This window comes from Arvicola amphibius, chromosome 13 (assembly GCF_903992535.2).
Source record: "Arvicola amphibius chromosome 13, mArvAmp1.2, whole genome shotgun sequence".
Classification (NCBI taxonomy): Eukaryota; Metazoa; Chordata; class Mammalia; order Rodentia; family Cricetidae; genus Arvicola; species Arvicola amphibius.
This window is the reverse complement of record NC_052059.1, coordinates 39,710,214-39,727,084: the sequence shown is the minus strand read 5'-3', so window position 1 is coordinate 39,727,084 and position 16,871 is coordinate 39,710,214. Positions and strand designations below refer to the sequence as shown.

The window sequence follows — 16,871 nt, the reverse complement described above, 5'->3', positions numbered from 1 at the left end:
TTCCATTCTGTAGTTCTGATTGGCCACACCTATTTCCATTCTGTAGTTCTGATTGGTCACAACTTCCATTCTGTAGTTCTGATTTCACCCACAGGAAACTCTCTGCAGAGATGTAACTAATATAAAAATACATTTGCTTTAGTGGCACAGAATTGGCACATACTTGTGATAGGAGGTGTTTGTAGCTGCTCAAAGACAACTTTGAATCAGGATATCTCAGGTTCAATCTGTCCTTCCCAGGAACTTCCAGGGCAGACTCAAGGCAGAGATGAGGCATATGGGTTCCTTTAGTGATTCAGTTAGTTTATAGGTTAATTCCATGAGAACCATCATGGCACACCCATGACACTTCCTTGTTTTGCCATGGCATGCCCACCAATGACGCTTTCTTATTTTGTGTGCATCTTACAACTGGATTCTGGAAGCTGAATGTATACATGGGGAAAATCATCCATCCTGGTTGGTTGCATCAAATTTTACTCTTACTTAACTGAGGATGTACACACAATAAAAGTCTCTGCAGACCCACAATGCTGTCAGTGTTGAGCCAATAGGCAATTTATCCCTAAAACTACATATACATAAATATGAATGAAAGATTGAATGACCAAGTGAGGCAACTAACCTGGACAAGTGAGGACTTTGACACTGACTAGGTGGAATCATCCAAATCTGTTTGATTGGATGATTTGACTATTAGTAGTCAGTTTTCTTTTTCCCTTATTTAAATATTGCTAACTGCACATTAGGAAAGGCAACTTACTTAGGGTTTCTATTGCTGTGATGAAACACCATGACCAAAAAGCAAGGTAGGGAGGAAAGGGTTTATTTAGCTTACACTTCCATATTGCTGTTAATCTTCAAAGGAAGTCCAGACAGGAATTCAAATAGGACAGGAACCTGGAGGCAGGAGCTGATGGCCATGTACGGGTGCTACTTACTGGCTTGTTCCCTATGCCTTGCTCAACCTGCTTATAGAAACCAGGACCACCAACCCAGGGATGCCATTACCCACATTGGCCTGGGACCTCCCCCATCAACCACTAATTAAGAAAATGCCTTGCATCTAGATGTTATATAGACATTTTCTCAATTGAGGTTCTCTACTTTCAGATAACTTTAGTGTATGTGTCAAGTTGACATAAGACTAGGCGGCACAGAAACCTTCCCAGGATGGTGTAAATGACCAAAATTCACTCACTTTTCTTCTTGTTTTGGTTACTCTACATATTTGTTAGAATTTATAGTTCTTCTTTTACTCCATATCCTGAATTTATTTTGTAACTAATTTTAAATAATGAAATTTATGGGAATCTGTAGAGTTGGCTCAATGATAAAGAGCACTCTGCCTTCTCAGAGGACCCGGATTCGATTCCCAGCACCTACACAGTGCCTCACAGTTGTCTGTAGCCCCAGTCCCAGGGGATTCAACATCTCTTTTGGCCTCTGAGGGTACCAGGCACACATGTGGTACAGACATACATGCGGGAAAAACCCATATACATAAAATAAAAATAGGGAGCAATGTTTTAGATCATATAAATTATGACTGATTTTGGAAATGTTCATGAGAATTCTTTTTCGCTGATAATCTCATGCATGTATATAACATGTTGTGATATAAAAAAACATAAACACACTCCTCCCAACCTTCCATTCAATTCTTTCTCTGTTTCTCTCCCTTTCCCTCCCAGTTTCATGTGTTCTCTCTCTGTCCTTCCCTCCCACCCCCCCTCTCTCTCTCTCTCTCTCTCTCTCTCTCTCTCTCTCTCTCTCTCTCTCTCTCTCTCACACACACACACACACACACACACACACACACACACACACTTAGTGCTGCCTATAGGTGCATGGTTATAGGACCATATGCTGGACCAAGGTAGACTTTCAGGGGCCTCATCCCTGGGGAAAACTTATTCTCCCTCCCTCAAAGACATCAGTTGCCTCCATCCCTGCAGGGATTTTGACTGGCTTGACCTTGGGAATCTGTCTAAAGAGGTCAAAGGTTGTCACTTTGTAAAAACTGATTCTTTTTGCTCCACAGAGTTGACGCCATGTACTAGCCTTCTACCCTGTACGTCAGATCAAAGTCCCTGTCCCCAATCTAATGGGACCAGTTTTATGAATTAACTGGTGATGCATTCATCCTTTGGGGGATGAGGTGGAGAAATAGTATTCCATAAAAAGTATACCCCATGGGGAAATTTTGAGGGAGTTTATGTTCCCTAAGTCTCTATTCTTCCTGCAGACAGCTGCCCACCAGCAAATGGCACTGACCTCTGAGGAGTAAAGACATACTTAAAACAACATTATTTTTCTTTCTTCATGCCTGCACGTCGAGATAGTGCAGGGGTGGGAGTCCCAGCTTCAGCTTCATTCCCAGTTCACACACGTATCAGACCTAAACAACTGCCCCTTCCATCTCACTAGCTTTTGAATTTGCTCTGAGATGTTTTTAAGTAACACAGAGAACAGTGTATATGCAATAAGGTCACTGGAAGGATGGAGTAAAAGAAAAAACAAAATGGGGATATATTGTTTGTGTTCTATCTTTCTATCTTTCTTATTTATTTGTTTATTTATTTATGTGTGTGTGCACTCGCAGGTTTCAGGAAGGTTGCCAAGAGCAAAAAATGCCATATGGATTGACTGTGGGATCCATGCCAGAGAGTGGATCTCACCTGCTTTCTGCCTGTGGTTCATAGGCTATGTAAGTACTCCCCACAGACCAGTGTTCCAACTGTATTATGACTAAGCTGCATTTTTCCACATCACATCCTGGAATTCTTGGTTCATACAAAGAGACATATACTAGAAAATTCAAAATGCCTATCTTTTTGATAACACTATTTCATAAAGACTGTACCATAAATTGTATCACTCAGAACCTTAAGACATCACTGAAGATGACTTCCTCATTTCCTCTTCTGTTTCCCTCAGTCTTGCAGCTGTTCTGCACACTTTAAAAATAAAACAAAACTCTACTAGATTTCTTGGCTTGCAGACATATTTCTTTCTAAGTCATCAGACTTTCTGAGTGTTTGCACATGCGCTCTCTCTCTCTCTCTCTCTCTCTCTCTCTCTCTCTCTCTCTCTTTCTCTCTCTCTCTCTCTTAGGTCTTCTGTTATCAAATCTTAAATTTCTCACTCACCTGAACCCTAAATTCTCTGCTCTGCTGACAGGACTTTCAGAAGTTTCAACTTTAATTGCCCCAAGAATTCATCCTCATCCTTTTCATCCATTTGCATATCCCACATTATTTATTGTAATGGTTATAGAAGTGAATTGCTGGACCTCTTTTCTAGCTGTAAGGGTTGTATTGTACTGTTTTTGATGTTCCAATGACTCAGTGTATTGTTTGGTCCCTTAACCAGTGTCCTATATTGCTTATGGAATCTGAAATTTAAATTACTGAATTGGGTTTTGGTTGAACTACAAATATGGCTAAATGGTGCCTACTGTTGCGCCAAGTGCATCTTTGCTATTGGCTGAGTTCTCTGTTATCTGGATAGTACAGAGATTGATGAAAAGATGGTGACATCTCTTCCCTGTACCACTAACAGTGGTGGGTATGGCTATGAAAACCACACCGCCTATGACAGGCTTTTGTGTATTACTTTATTCTCTATGGGTGGTTATTGGCTCATGCTGTGGTAGCTGTTGCTATTTAGAACACAGGAAAGAAAACGTCAGGTCATTTGGGTGACGTGAGGGGAAGAGCTGAGTCTTTATCCATCACAGGCCTGGTACACAGGCATCAGCTCAGCCTCACCTGCCCTCTCCCAGTGTTCTGTCTGCATCTTCCTTCTCCTTAGAGCGTCACTGTGATTTCACCTGGGTTGCTTTTCCTTGTTGGAAAATCAGACTTCCAACAAATGTTGACCTGTTATCCTTTGTGTGTCAGGTACAACTCCTTCGACCATCTACCTCATAAAAGCAATTCCGTCCCTAAATGTAAATACTGTGCTCACTACGACAACGCGTTACTACATGACACACTCATGGAGGTGGGACACTCTTCACAAATTAATACCAGAGAATTGCTTGAAACCTTATAATGGAAATAAATAAAATGTTTAAAAAGTTTAAACGTAGAATTGCCATAATCATATGGCATAATCATATGGAATAGCCATTCCACTCCTAGGTACCCCCCCCCCACCACCAACACAAGGAAACACACACTCTTACAAATGTTTGCAAAAACCGCATTCACCATAGTAGAAAAGAGGCAAATCAGATGGGTCAAGAAATCTCTGACCTGGAAAGGAAATTAAACTTTCTAATATGTCAATTAAAATTAAGGTCTAGAGTTTTCAGGTTGGTGCAACTAAAAAAAGATGAACCCGCTACGAGAAACGGGCATGCACCCTGCTGGTGGAAGGAACAGTTTCCTCGCTGACTCTTGTCTAGGAATCACCTGGCAGCAGCGATGACTATCTAAATGATTCACGTCTGAGCAGCCATTCTGCTTCTGGAATTCTCCTTCCTGCAGAGACAAAAGCATAGGAAGTGTGTGTTAGGATATTGATGCTATTGCTCAGCACAATTGTAAAAATATATTTTTGAAGCTTTCATATATGAGTATCATATTGGCATCATTTCCCAACTCCTTCTGAGTCTCCTCCCCTACTCCTTCTCAACTTCACAGCCTTTTATTCTTTAATAATTATTCTCTCCCTTTCTCTCTCTCTCTTTTTGTCTGTCACACACACACACACATGCATGTATATGCATATATCTATAAATACAATCTGTTGAACTTTCATTCAGTGTTACTCATATGTATACATGTTTAGGAATGACTCCTTGGGGCTGGATAACCTATCCAGGTACACATAAGACTGCCTTTTCCTTTCTCTGAAGTCATTAAAAGCGGGTAGCTTTGTGTGTGTGTGCATAAGTGTGGGCATTCACGTGTGTGCAGGTGCCCATGGAGGTCAGAAACCTCAGATCCTCTGTGGGCTAGAGTTGCAGTAGCTGTGAGCCTCCTGATGTGTGTGGGTGCTGGCATCAGATGCTGGTATGTGATCTGAAGTGCTGAGCCATCCCTCCAGCCCTGAAGTAGGATTTAAAAGAAACTTGTAAAAGTTAATGATGAGAAAAACCTGTTTCTTATCAAGATCTTTTGATTTGTGTTTAAGACATCAAACAATTCGAAACTAATACCCAAACCAAAATATTTCAGTGTTGCTGCAGTTTGGCAATTTTAGACCAAAGCCTTCTAGGTGAGGTGATCTAACCAGCTGGAGAGCATTCTCTGAAGCTCTCCTGTCTGTCTGTATTTTTCATCATTTTGGAGTGAACTCTGTGAAGGTCCTTGGACCACGCTGTACCTCAAAGCTGGGTGTGAGCCAACAGGAGGAGGAGTGAGGGCCTGATGATGAGGGTCAGCAACTCAGAGCAAGAACCCACAGAGTCTGCCAGTGATGTTAAAGCATGTGACGAAACGTGAGGGAAAGAAACTGGAGATGAATTCTATGGCCAGGAATAAGGACTACTAGATAATTGTCTAATTAAGTCTGGGTCTAAAACAGTGCTTCTCAGCCTTCCTAATGCTTCGACCCTTTAATACCTTTCTTCATGTTGCACTGAGCCCCCAACCACAAAATTATTTTTGTTGCTACTTCATAACTATAATTTTGCTACTGTTATGATTATGAGTTATAATGTAAATATTTGTGTTTTCTGATGGTCTTAGGCGACCCTTGTGAAAGGGTTGTTCAGTCCCCCAAAGGGGTTGAGACCCATGGGTTGAGAATCACTGGTTTTAAACAAGATTAGGATTTCCAGTTACTATGGATTTTTGAAAAGGAGCTGAACTATATTGGGGTTTGGTTTTGTTTCTTATCTTTGTTGTAAGCTTCCTGGCTTTAAAGCGTATCCTTCCTTGGTGTTTGAAGGAGAATTTAGAAGTGGGAGGTTCTCTTTTTCTGCCATGGTTAAATAGGCAGGACTCTGCTGACTCATGTGGTACCAGAGTACCCTAAGTTCAGTCACTCAAGGAACTGGTATTCACAATGGATACTTGGAGATTTGTGATCACCATACAGATCTGTTATGGAAGGGCAGACAAAGGCAGGCAGCAGAGTAACTCTGTGAACAAGGATACTGTGTCCGGGGGAATGTGTGAGTGAGGCCGGGAGGTATCACCTGCAATTCACAGGCATAGGGAAGAAAAAGAGCAGAAAAGCAAAGGGAAGGGGTGCAAAGAGAAGATTTTCAAAGTCTGCTGTAAGTCAACAGAAGCACATCTGCAGTTAAATAGTCATTATTAAATCCTAATGAACAATTTCAAGTCCTTTGAAAATGATAAAGGTGTGAGGGACTTAAGACACAAAAATTCCCAAGTATGTGAGCAGTCAACTTGTATCACAGTTAATTGTGTCTGTTCACAGTTTCATTAGTCTTTGAAAATGAATTTACCTAGGACATAATTTTTTTTGGTCTCTTGAGACAGGGTTTCTATGTATAATTGCCCTAACTGTCCTGGGACTAGCTCTTGCAGACCAGGCTGGTCTCAGACTCACAGAGATCTGCTGCAGGAGCTCCTTCCACTCCTTCAGCCAACAGCCTTTAAGATACCAGCCAACTTGGACATGGTCTCTTTTGCTTTAAAAAGCAGCAGTAGCCCTGCTCTCTCTCTCTCTCTCTCTCTCTCTCTCTCTCTCTCTCTCTCTCTCTCTCTCTCTCTCTCTCTCTCTCTCTCCTCTCGCTCTCTCTCTCTCTCTCTCTCTCTCTCTCTCTCTCTCCCTCTCTCTCTCTCTCTCTCTCACTTCTGGCTCCTGCTTCCGGCTGCTAGACTCTGTTCCTGGTTGCGCCAAGGGTTGTTGTCTAGGATTTGTAAGTTTTTTCCCCTTAAATAAATAACCCTTTTATTAATCATAATTCCAAACTGGTGTGGGATTGTTTTGTGACTTACACCTTCAGAGATCCACCTGCTTTTTGCCTCCTGAGTGCTGCGATTAAAAGCATGAGCCACACAATTTTTTAAGAAGGGAAAGAAACCGTTACTCTTCTTGCAAATTAAATCTACACATCAAAAGCAGTCAAACCACTTCTTAGGAAGAGAGGAAAACCCATTTAAAACTAAGGCCAGGCTTAGAAGGTCCTGAAATGAGACACTAAACACACCTGGTTTCACGTGCAGGTAACCCAGTTCTACGGGAAGGAAAAGCTGTATACCAGTCTTCTGAGGCACGTGGATTTCTACATTATGCCAGTGATGAACGTGGATGGCTATGACTACACATGGAAAACGGTGGGTGAAGGCAAAGGAAGCAAAATAGAGCTGTTAGGGGCCTACAGAGAAGCAGCGTGAATTATTCATGGGATCCTGCACCTTGGTGATAAAGTTTTGCTATGAAAAAAAAAAGGATTCAACTATGGGAAATGTCAACCATCCATTAAAAACAGGTGTAATTTCATACCAACTCTACACTAACCCCCCAGACATCCGTCTACAGCCTCAGTGATGGTGGCCAGCTTTCTGTTGCTGTGACGAAATGCCTAGGAGTAAAAGCTTGGAAGGAAGAAAGGTTGGTTTTGATTCAGAGTTTCAGAAACTTCAGTCAATGAGGCTTTTGACAGGAAGTCGTGGCAGGGGGCACATGGCGAGACAAAACTGCTCCTGTAATGATGACTGGGAATCCAACAGAGAGACCGGGGGAAGCCAGTGTCCCCTGCAGTGAGCTCAGTTTCTCCCGCTAGTACCCACTTCCAGTCCCTCCTAATAATGCTGAAACTTGGCAGCCAAGCCTGTGAGACATGGGCTTCTGGGGAATGTTATAGATCCCAACCACCCCACAGCTCAAGGCCCATGGTGTTTCAGGTATCTCGCCTTCTAGTTTACTCATACTATTTTAAAGAAAATCCAAGACATTGTATCCTTATTTTATTAATAAACACTTCATTGTGCACCTCAAAAAGAAAGAAACTCTTAAAGGACAAAAGCTCATTATTGCAGTGGTGACTCATGTCTGTAATCCCAGCAGTTGAGAAGCTGAGGCAGGAGGATCCCTGGGAGTCTGAAGTCAGCTTTAACCAAATCATGTTCCATAGGCCAGCTTGGGTTGCATTGTAAGACCCTATCTCAACCAACCAAGCAACCAACCAGCCAACACATCCCAACCCGAAAAGGCATGGTGCAGAGAGAACAGAGAGGTCACTGGCATGCATGGTTCATAGTTTTGAGCTGAGATATAAGCTATTTTACTTTTCTTTGAAGAAGTTCAAAATAAGCTTGCACATGAATTAATTTAAAGGAAGCTAAAAGCAGGGCTAAAGAAGGCCAGTGAGCAGCTTAGCGGAAACAAATGAGTTTTCATACCCGTATAGGTCAAAAATCCGTGAGATAGTATCATTTTTATTTGGCTCAAGCTAATAATTTGAATGATGAGTGTGACTAGGACCCGGATGGAGATGGGGCTGTGCGAGAGGACAGTGGCAGAGACAGGAGGGTCCGGTTTGATAACCTGTCCCCATCTGCTTCCTTTAGAACCGCATGTGGAGAAAGAACCGTTCTGTCCACAAGAACAACCAATGTGTGGGCACGGACCTGAACAGGAACTTCGCTTCCAAACACTGGTGTGGTAAGTGCTGCTTCCTGGTGAGAGATGCCCATGAATTCACAGTGGCTGCAGGGTGTGTCTGAATTGGGAATAATCGGATGACGGACATCAGAAGTGAATGCAGTGTTGTGACTGTTGATCGGAGCCAGCAAACCGCTTTAACCGCTCCCTCCAGCTGCTGGCCCCTCCTAAATAAGGAGATTGGACTAGTTAGTTTTTTTATTTATTCTTGGATAATCTTACACATATAGGCAATGTGTCTTGGTTATATCCATCTTCAACACCCCTTCTCACTCTCCCCGAACAGCAAACTGCCCTAAACATGTGCTCTCCCACCTTAGTTATCGCCTCCTCTTCCCCTCCCTTCCTCTTCTTCCTCCCCCTCTTAATTTACTGAATCCAATTAGTGCCGCCTGCGTGAGGATAGGGAACCTACCAATGAGCACATTCACAGAGGAAAATGGCAACCTTCCCCCAGCAACTATCAACGGCAAATGTCCCCTCAGCAAGAGCCCGGTGAGCTCTGGCCATATCCATGCTGGAATTTTTTGCTGGTTTGATCTTGTACAAGTGTGTCTGGCTAACCACGTGGGTCATGTCCACAAGACCATGTTTCAGAGCTCTCTTCAGCATCCTCTGGCTCTTACATTCTTTCTCCTGCCTCTTCTTTCCTGTTCCTTGCAGGGATTGATATAGATGATCTACTTATGGCTGAGGACTCAACAAGAACAGGTTTTTAAAAGTCTCTTCTAGTTTAAGTTCAAAAAAATACTTCTAAATTCTTCTAAATTTAAAAAGTACCATCTCAGACTAACAAGGAATTTATCAGATACCTTGCTTTAACATGTCATGTTCATCATCAAGACATCAAAGACTAGGGCAGGGGACACCCTCTCGTTTTCAATTGTATAGGTAAATGCTTATTTTTTGTAGCATTTTAAAACATTTTCTTTTGTGTCAGCTGTTACCTTTCTCAACAAATTCATCCTTTCATGAATAACATAAAATGTTAAGAAATAATAAAAATATAAAAAAATAATGACAGGCCCAGTGGGAATTTGTCATCCTTTGTTTTGAATGAGCTGAGATGCTCAGTGAACATGGACTTGGATCATGGAAACAGTCTGCTCTCAGGGAAGCAGATGTAAGCTCACCCTTTCTTTCCACTGCACCTAACATTATAGTTTATAATGTGACAGGAATGGCTGTGGGCCCAGAATGATGCTGTACATCTGTAATTCCAGCATTCCTGGGACGAGGCAGGAAGATGACAGGGTTCAAGGTTAGACTGGGCCACACAGCATGACCCTGTAAGGAACTACAAACAAGCCCCTAAATTATACAGTAAGCTTCAATCCTCTGCCACATTAAAAATATTGACACATGGCTTGGCAAAATGTGGCTCTCTGAGGCTCCACTCCTGTGAATTAGGGGCGTAAGGAGAAATCAGGGCTCTCTAGAGGAACACAACTGATAGAATGGGGAAAAAGTGTGTGTGTGTGTGTGTGTGTGTGTGTGTATGTGTGTGTGTATAATACACATGTATATTTATGTATATATGTATATGCCCATATGTATACACTCCACTTCAAAGAATTGTGTAGAAAAATCCCTCACAGGTGTACCCAGCCCCCTGCCTGGGTTTTAGTTAATTCTAGATGTAGTCAAGTTGACAACCAAGGATAGCCATCAGACCAGGCTACCATACAAAGGGACACATATTATGACCTTGTAAATGAATTAATAAAGCTTACTCTGGTAGCAAATATCATGGTCACAGTATAAGTCAAACCCATGTATCTAACTGAAAAACAGATTTGAAAACTTATTTCCACAGTCTCACTCTGGTTGAGGGTTCTTATTTTTTTAATGACTCATGCTGATTTTTAAGCCATTACAATTAGAAAAATTCATCTATAGGGACTAAGGAAATTTGGTTTATTTTTCATTGTTTAATCAAAAGTTTGGAAACAAATAACAGCTGAGACCTTCCTGGTTGTGCTTTCAGAATCCAAGATGGCTGCTCCCAGGCAGTAAGGGAGACCCACTTAGGATGGCCTTAGCAAGCTGCTGTAAATACTTGACTTCAAAAGAAATACAGATGACATTTACTGGACATCAGAAATCTGTTCTTTTAAGAGCCTGCCTTTGTCCATTTCTCCGCACTTGCTGCACTATAGATTTAAGGTGAAGCACAAAGCACAGAACGCACAACTTCTAATAAGTTCTCGTTACTCATTTTACTGCAGAGGAAGGAGCCTCAAGCTTCTCCTGCTCGGAAACCTACTGTGGACTTTATCCTGAGTCGGAGCCTGAGGTGAAGGCAGTGGCTGACTTCCTGAGAAGGAATATCAACCACATCAAAGCTTACATCAGCATGCACTCTTACTCCCAACAAATACTGTTTCCCTACTCCTATAACAGAAGCAAAAGCAGGGACCATGAGGAACTGGTAAGCACTACTCTTTTATTATAAGCACTCTAGAAACAAAACACTATTCTGTCCAAGAATCACAAAGGTAGGAAAACTTTTTTTTTTCCATTAGGGAATAATCAGCAGGTGTTTTCCTCTACTAACTGCCAGAAATCAGCTTGGGTCATTAAGAGGATTCCAGGATTTGCCATTAATATGAGGACAGGCACTTCATTCCCAGGGAATGGCTTCCCTATGCTAGATAAACTACGGAGAGGCCAGGAGGGAGCTGTTCCACTTGCCTTACGTGGTGGTCACTAGTTTCCTAGGACAGCTTGCCTTTGGCTAACTCCTAGCCCCTCACTCTTTTGGGTGCGAGCAGTGAGAACTAATTATATACTGCCCTTTTCAACTCCCAGTGGTCGGTGCTCTCCAAGAAACACTAGTGTCTACACCGAGACAGACCTGTTTGGAATGTAGTGGACAACACGGGCCATTCAGTGAAGACCCACCCAGTCTGCTATCTTCTTCCAATGCTTTGATCCTGGATGTTCTGTTGAGATAGACAGTAAAGGATGCAGGACTCTCAAGGGGTTATTCCCAGACTTAGGCACACCCTTGTCCCAGGTACTTTCCAGACAGCGGCAGTGCTCTGGCATGGCAAAGGCTGATCCGTGTTCAGTAGATTGTGCTTATTGCTCTTTGTTTCCTGGCTCTCTTAACAGATAAGAGCACTGGGTAGGCTATGTCTATCTACCTGTGTAGGCTATGTCTATCTACCTGGGTAGACTATATCTATCTACCTGGGTAGACTATGTCTATATACTGGGTAGGTTATGTCTATATACCTGGGTAGGCTATGTCTATCTACCTGGGTAGGCTATGTCTATCTACCTGGGTAGGTAGTATTTATGACAAACACTTTTTTGCATTTTTTAAAAATAGCTTGTTTGAAACAAAAGCTTACTTGACATTTATGGGTTTTTTTATTCTCAAAGGAAATATTTTAAAGAAATGTTCATTTATTTTTCTTAGTTTATTTATTAGCACTGTGCATAGAGAAATAAAAGGATATTTATCATGTTTAAGATGTAGAACGGGTCTGATTTTGCCTGATTTGGTGGTTGCTATTGGCACAACTCCTTATTAAGGGTAGAACTCTGTATTCTGTCAACATTCAAAGAAGCATTAGGTAGGTCCTGCAATTAAGGATCATTCTGTATAATTAGAGAACTGATCCATAGTGTCACAGACAGCTGCTCTTGTAGATGACACATCCTCATTACTACGAGCATGACAATGACAGAAGTCACTGCTGCCTGGAATGCCAAGACAGTAAGAGAGTACAATGAGCCCCATTCTTGACGGATGTGTGCTCATTAAGGGGTAAGAATCAAGAATGAGAATGATATCGAGGGGCAGACGCCATTGTAACCAGGCACTGAGAGATTTCTCTGGGCGAGGGAAGACCTCCTGTGCAGAGGAGATGATGCCTCCCACGGAACATCCTCAGGGGACTATGGGGGCCACAGTAAGTAGATGAAGTTAGCTTGTGAAGGTGTTTAAATGACAGTCTACAATTTATTATGTAGATAACGAAGTACCATTGGATAGTTTTCATTTTATTTTATGTGTATGGGTATTTTGCCTGCATGTAGGTCTATGCACTACATGCATGTAGTGCTTGAGGAGGCCAGAAAAGGGCATTGGAGCTTCTAGGGCTGGAGTTACATTTCTGAACTGCCTGTGGGTGCTGGAAACTGAACCTAGGTCCTCTGTAAGAAAACCAGTTGCTTTAAACTGCTAACCCATCTCTCCAGCCCCACTAATTTATTTTTATTTTTTCTTACATTTATTCATTTAGTGTGTGTGTGTGTGTGTATACATGTGGGTGTGCCCACACACATAAAAGTATACATGCCATAGCACATGTGTGGAGTTCAGAGGACAGCTTGCAGGGGCTAGTTCTCTCCTTTTACTCTCTGGGTCTAGGGATTAAACTCAGGCTGACAGGCTTGGTAGCAAGAGCCTTTTCTCACTCATAGATTCATCCCATTGGCTCCTAAAACCATTGCTTTGCATAAAAAACTGGCATAACAAAACAGCCATGGATATTCCTCTGGGTCCTCACGCAACTGATAATAGCATGATGCTAGCTCCAGTTTTAGAAGAGTGTTAAGTGAGAACTTTCAGAAACCATTTCTAGGGGTTGGGATCATATATAGTGGAGCCTGCTTCATATTAGGGACATAGCCCTTCATTTGACAAGTCCTTTGGAAGTCGTTAGACATATATACAACAGTTTGTGAGAAGCAAATTATGCATACACTTTAGAGAAGCGGAATTTAAAATCTGGTGAAAATTTTATCTAGGAATGGGATAGCTCCCAGTATTATAAATATCTAGTTCATTTAACATAATAAATTAATTCCTGAAAAGCTATGTCAGGTTTTTAAAATGCAAATTAAAAAAACATTTGGTGTATTGGCAGAGTATTTTTTTCCCCCTTTAAATCACTCAGTTGTGATTGCCATAGAGGGAAAAACATTTTTTAAGTTAATGTATTCTTTTTAATTTTATTTTTGGATAAATCCTCTCTCTGTGTCTCTGTCTCTCTCTTTCTCTCCACACACACACACACACACACACACACACACACACACACACACACACACACTTGGATTCGATTAGTGTGATTATGATTATGTTTGTTTAGAAAGTTCAATCTCTTCTGTTTCAAAGCTGCAGATGATCACCATCTCTATCCTATTGTTTCTAGTCTCTAGTGGCCAGTGAAGCAGCTCACGCGATTGAAAGTATTAATAGAAACACCAGGTATACGTACGGCAGTGGCTCAGAAAGTTTGTGTAAGTATTCCTCCTCTCTCCTCTCACCCCTTCTTTCCTTCCTTCTCCCCCTGTTCCTCCTATTCCATCTCTGCATTCTATTTGCTGTGTTGGGGATGACGCTGGACAGCCACATCGGTGCTGAGGGCCATCCTCAGTGCAGTGTTTCTTCTTGAGAGCTCAGACCATGAAGCACAGCAGAGACATCAATTCAGTTTTCTTGTGTAGGTTTAGACAACAAAAGAAGCCAAAGTGGTACTTAAGATGTCAAACTTATCACGATAGAGTGGGGGTTATGGAACTAGTAATCAAACTAATTACTACACGAAGAAGAAAAGTCCATACAGGGTCAAAAGGTTGTGTAAGATGCCACAGCTATTGTGAGATATATAAATCCAGAAGATGCCATTTACTGTGCACGCTTTTTAGTGACAGCCTGTTTCTGACTCACAGAGAGAGCTTGATTGTGGGAAACTCAAAAAGTGTTTTTGACCCATTTCTGCTGTAAGATATTTATTGAGAAACTCCTGCATAAGTGGTCAATAATTGGTTCTATTCTTCTGAAGCTGAAGAATAGATGGGTATCATGTGACATAATTCTTGGGGAGATAGGAACAAATGTCTGCTCATTCCAGATAGGGGATCTAACAACAAACCAAAAGGGAGATAATGCCTTTGTCCAGTTTTGTGAGCCAAACAGTTTGGAGGTTGCTTACAGAAATATGGGTGAGGGGTTACTTACAGGAGCAGCAATGACTCAAAGGCAACAAAATCACCAGAACCTACCCCAGCATGGGTGATGGCTTAGGGAAGCTGGAACCCTAGGGCACACTGCTGGAACACTGTATCTAGGAGAAAATCGCTACACAAAAGAATAGAATAAGAATATAAAATCAACATGTAAACCAATGTCACGGAACTCCAACTCAGTGACCAAGCCTAGCTCACTACATATTTTTGTAGCCTTTGAACTAAGAATTTTTTTCTGTTTTTTAAATGTTTGAAAAACCATGAAAATAGTTAAATTTTGACACATCAAAATTATATGAAATTCAGATTTGTTTCCATGAATAGTTTTATTGGAACACAGCAGTGCTCATTAATTTGCATATTATCTATGGCAGCTTTCATGACAGCCAAGATAACTGCAACAGAGACCAGATGGCTCACAAAACATAAACTATTTCCTATCCTGTTTTTTTCAGAAAAAAAAAAGCCCTGCCAACTCCTGGTGCAAACAAATGGTAAAATAGCATACAATTTCCCTTAGTGATTTCAAGAAAATAAAATGGACTTTAGATTTGAGGGTTATTGTAGCTGAGAGAAGCTACTTGGCTAATGTGGCCTGGCAAGGCAGTCCTTGGGGAATTATTAAGTAGCTGCCAGATGATAGTGTAATGTGTTGTATAAAGGCATGGTAAAGCTTTTGAGGCAATAGAGTGAAAGCCCATTGTCTCACTTAATAAATATGTTTGACACAAGGCTATAACAACAGTGCCATCCAAATTCTTTTCAATACCCCTTTAAGTATCAAAATGCTTCATTAGCAGGAAGTCCAAGCTCTCTTCTTCATCTTCAATCATTCCCGGGGCTGTCTATCAGATTGGGTCACATACTTTTGTCCTTCTGTGTCGTTGGTCCATTGGATGCCTTTGTTGACCTAGACCATCTTCAACACTCATTTACCCGAGATGCATCTCCCCTCCCTTGCTCCCTCCCTCGTTCCCTCCCTCCCTCCCTCCCTCTCTCGTCTCCTCTTTTCTTTCTCTCTCCCTCCCTCCCTCTCCCCTTGCCCACTTTGTGCAAGCACAGGATAAACCTGGAACCATAAATGATAGGCATTTGTTGATAGTAATTACCAGAATACTTATGGATGACTGAATGCATCCACTGTTTATGGATATTTAAAAATATTAAAAAGTGTGCATAAACCATCTATAATGCCAGCAGTCAGGAGATGAAGCAGGAGGACCAAGAGTTCTGGGACATTCTAGGTTATATTGAGAGTTTGAGGTCAGCCTGGGTTACATGAGATTCTGTCTCAAAAAAAGGTAATGTTTCAGTTCACAAACCTTGTAAGCAATCCTAGCACATGCAGAAAGAGACACATTATATAATTGCTTAATTGGGAAACTTTAGGAAATCAATCAAAGGTATTAGTAGCATAGTTGTAAGGCAGCTGACGAGGCACTAAATATACGCAGGATGTACATTTCATATACGTAGAAGTAACCAGGCAGGAGAGAAAAGTAAGGCGTGGTGCACACCGCTGCAATCTCTACACTTGGGGTGCTAAGTCTGGGAGAGCACTAGCTTGAACTAAACTTGAGCTATAGAGTGAATTGCAGTCCAGCCTGGGCTATACAGTCAGATCTATCTCAAAAACTCACACCCCCACACAGAGAGAAGGAGAGAGAGAGAGAGAGAGAGAGAGAGGGAGGGAGAGAGAGAGAGAGAAGAGTAGATCTGGCTGCCTGCTACAGCGTGTATGAATATATATGTGTGCAAGCATACACATGCATACATATGGGTTGTTAAATATGTGTATGTATATACATAAACACAATAAATCTGTGGCACTTACAAAAAATCTAAAACTTTCACTCAAAGACAAATAACAGGAGAATTCTTCATGTTTTGGGCAACAGGAAAATATTAAAATTTTCCTAAATTGATTTGTATTGTTGCAGCAATTCCATGCACACTCAAATAATTTTGAAGGAAGTCTAAAGCTTTCTGATGTGGAAGGAATATTGAAATTTTCCTAAATTGATTTGTGTATTTAGTACTATTTCATGAAAACTGACATGATTTTGAAGTTCATTTGGAAGGATACATTTGAGAGACGAATTTGTAAAATGTTGAAAGTAAAGCCAATAAGGAACAATTTGCCCCACTGATGTATTGAAGCGTGCTATAAGCACAGGATATGAGTATAGTGTGGAACTGAGCCTGGAAGAGACATATCATTAAAAGGAAATAATGGGCACAGAAAGATATTCAAGTCTACCAGGAGACACTCAAGTCCTCAAGGAGCGATT

The 16,871-nt window shown here is 41.5% G+C and overlaps 1 protein-coding gene across 1 annotated transcript in view; it reads left to right on the top strand.

The window, feature by feature from the left end:
• Window positions 1–16,871, top strand: part of Cpb2 (carboxypeptidase B2) — a 39,865-nt gene that overhangs the window by 21,472 nt on the left and 1,522 nt on the right. Inside the window, exons 6-10 of the mRNA XM_038310552.2 lie at window positions 2,606–2,710; window positions 7,152–7,262; window positions 8,499–8,592; window positions 10,821–11,023; window positions 13,764–13,851. Coding sequence (XP_038166480.1) covers window positions 2,606–2,710; window positions 7,152–7,262; window positions 8,499–8,592; window positions 10,821–11,023; window positions 13,764–13,851 — 601 coding nt within the window. The remainder of the gene's footprint in view (window positions 1–2,605; window positions 2,711–7,151; window positions 7,263–8,498; window positions 8,593–10,820; window positions 11,024–13,763; window positions 13,852–16,871) is intronic.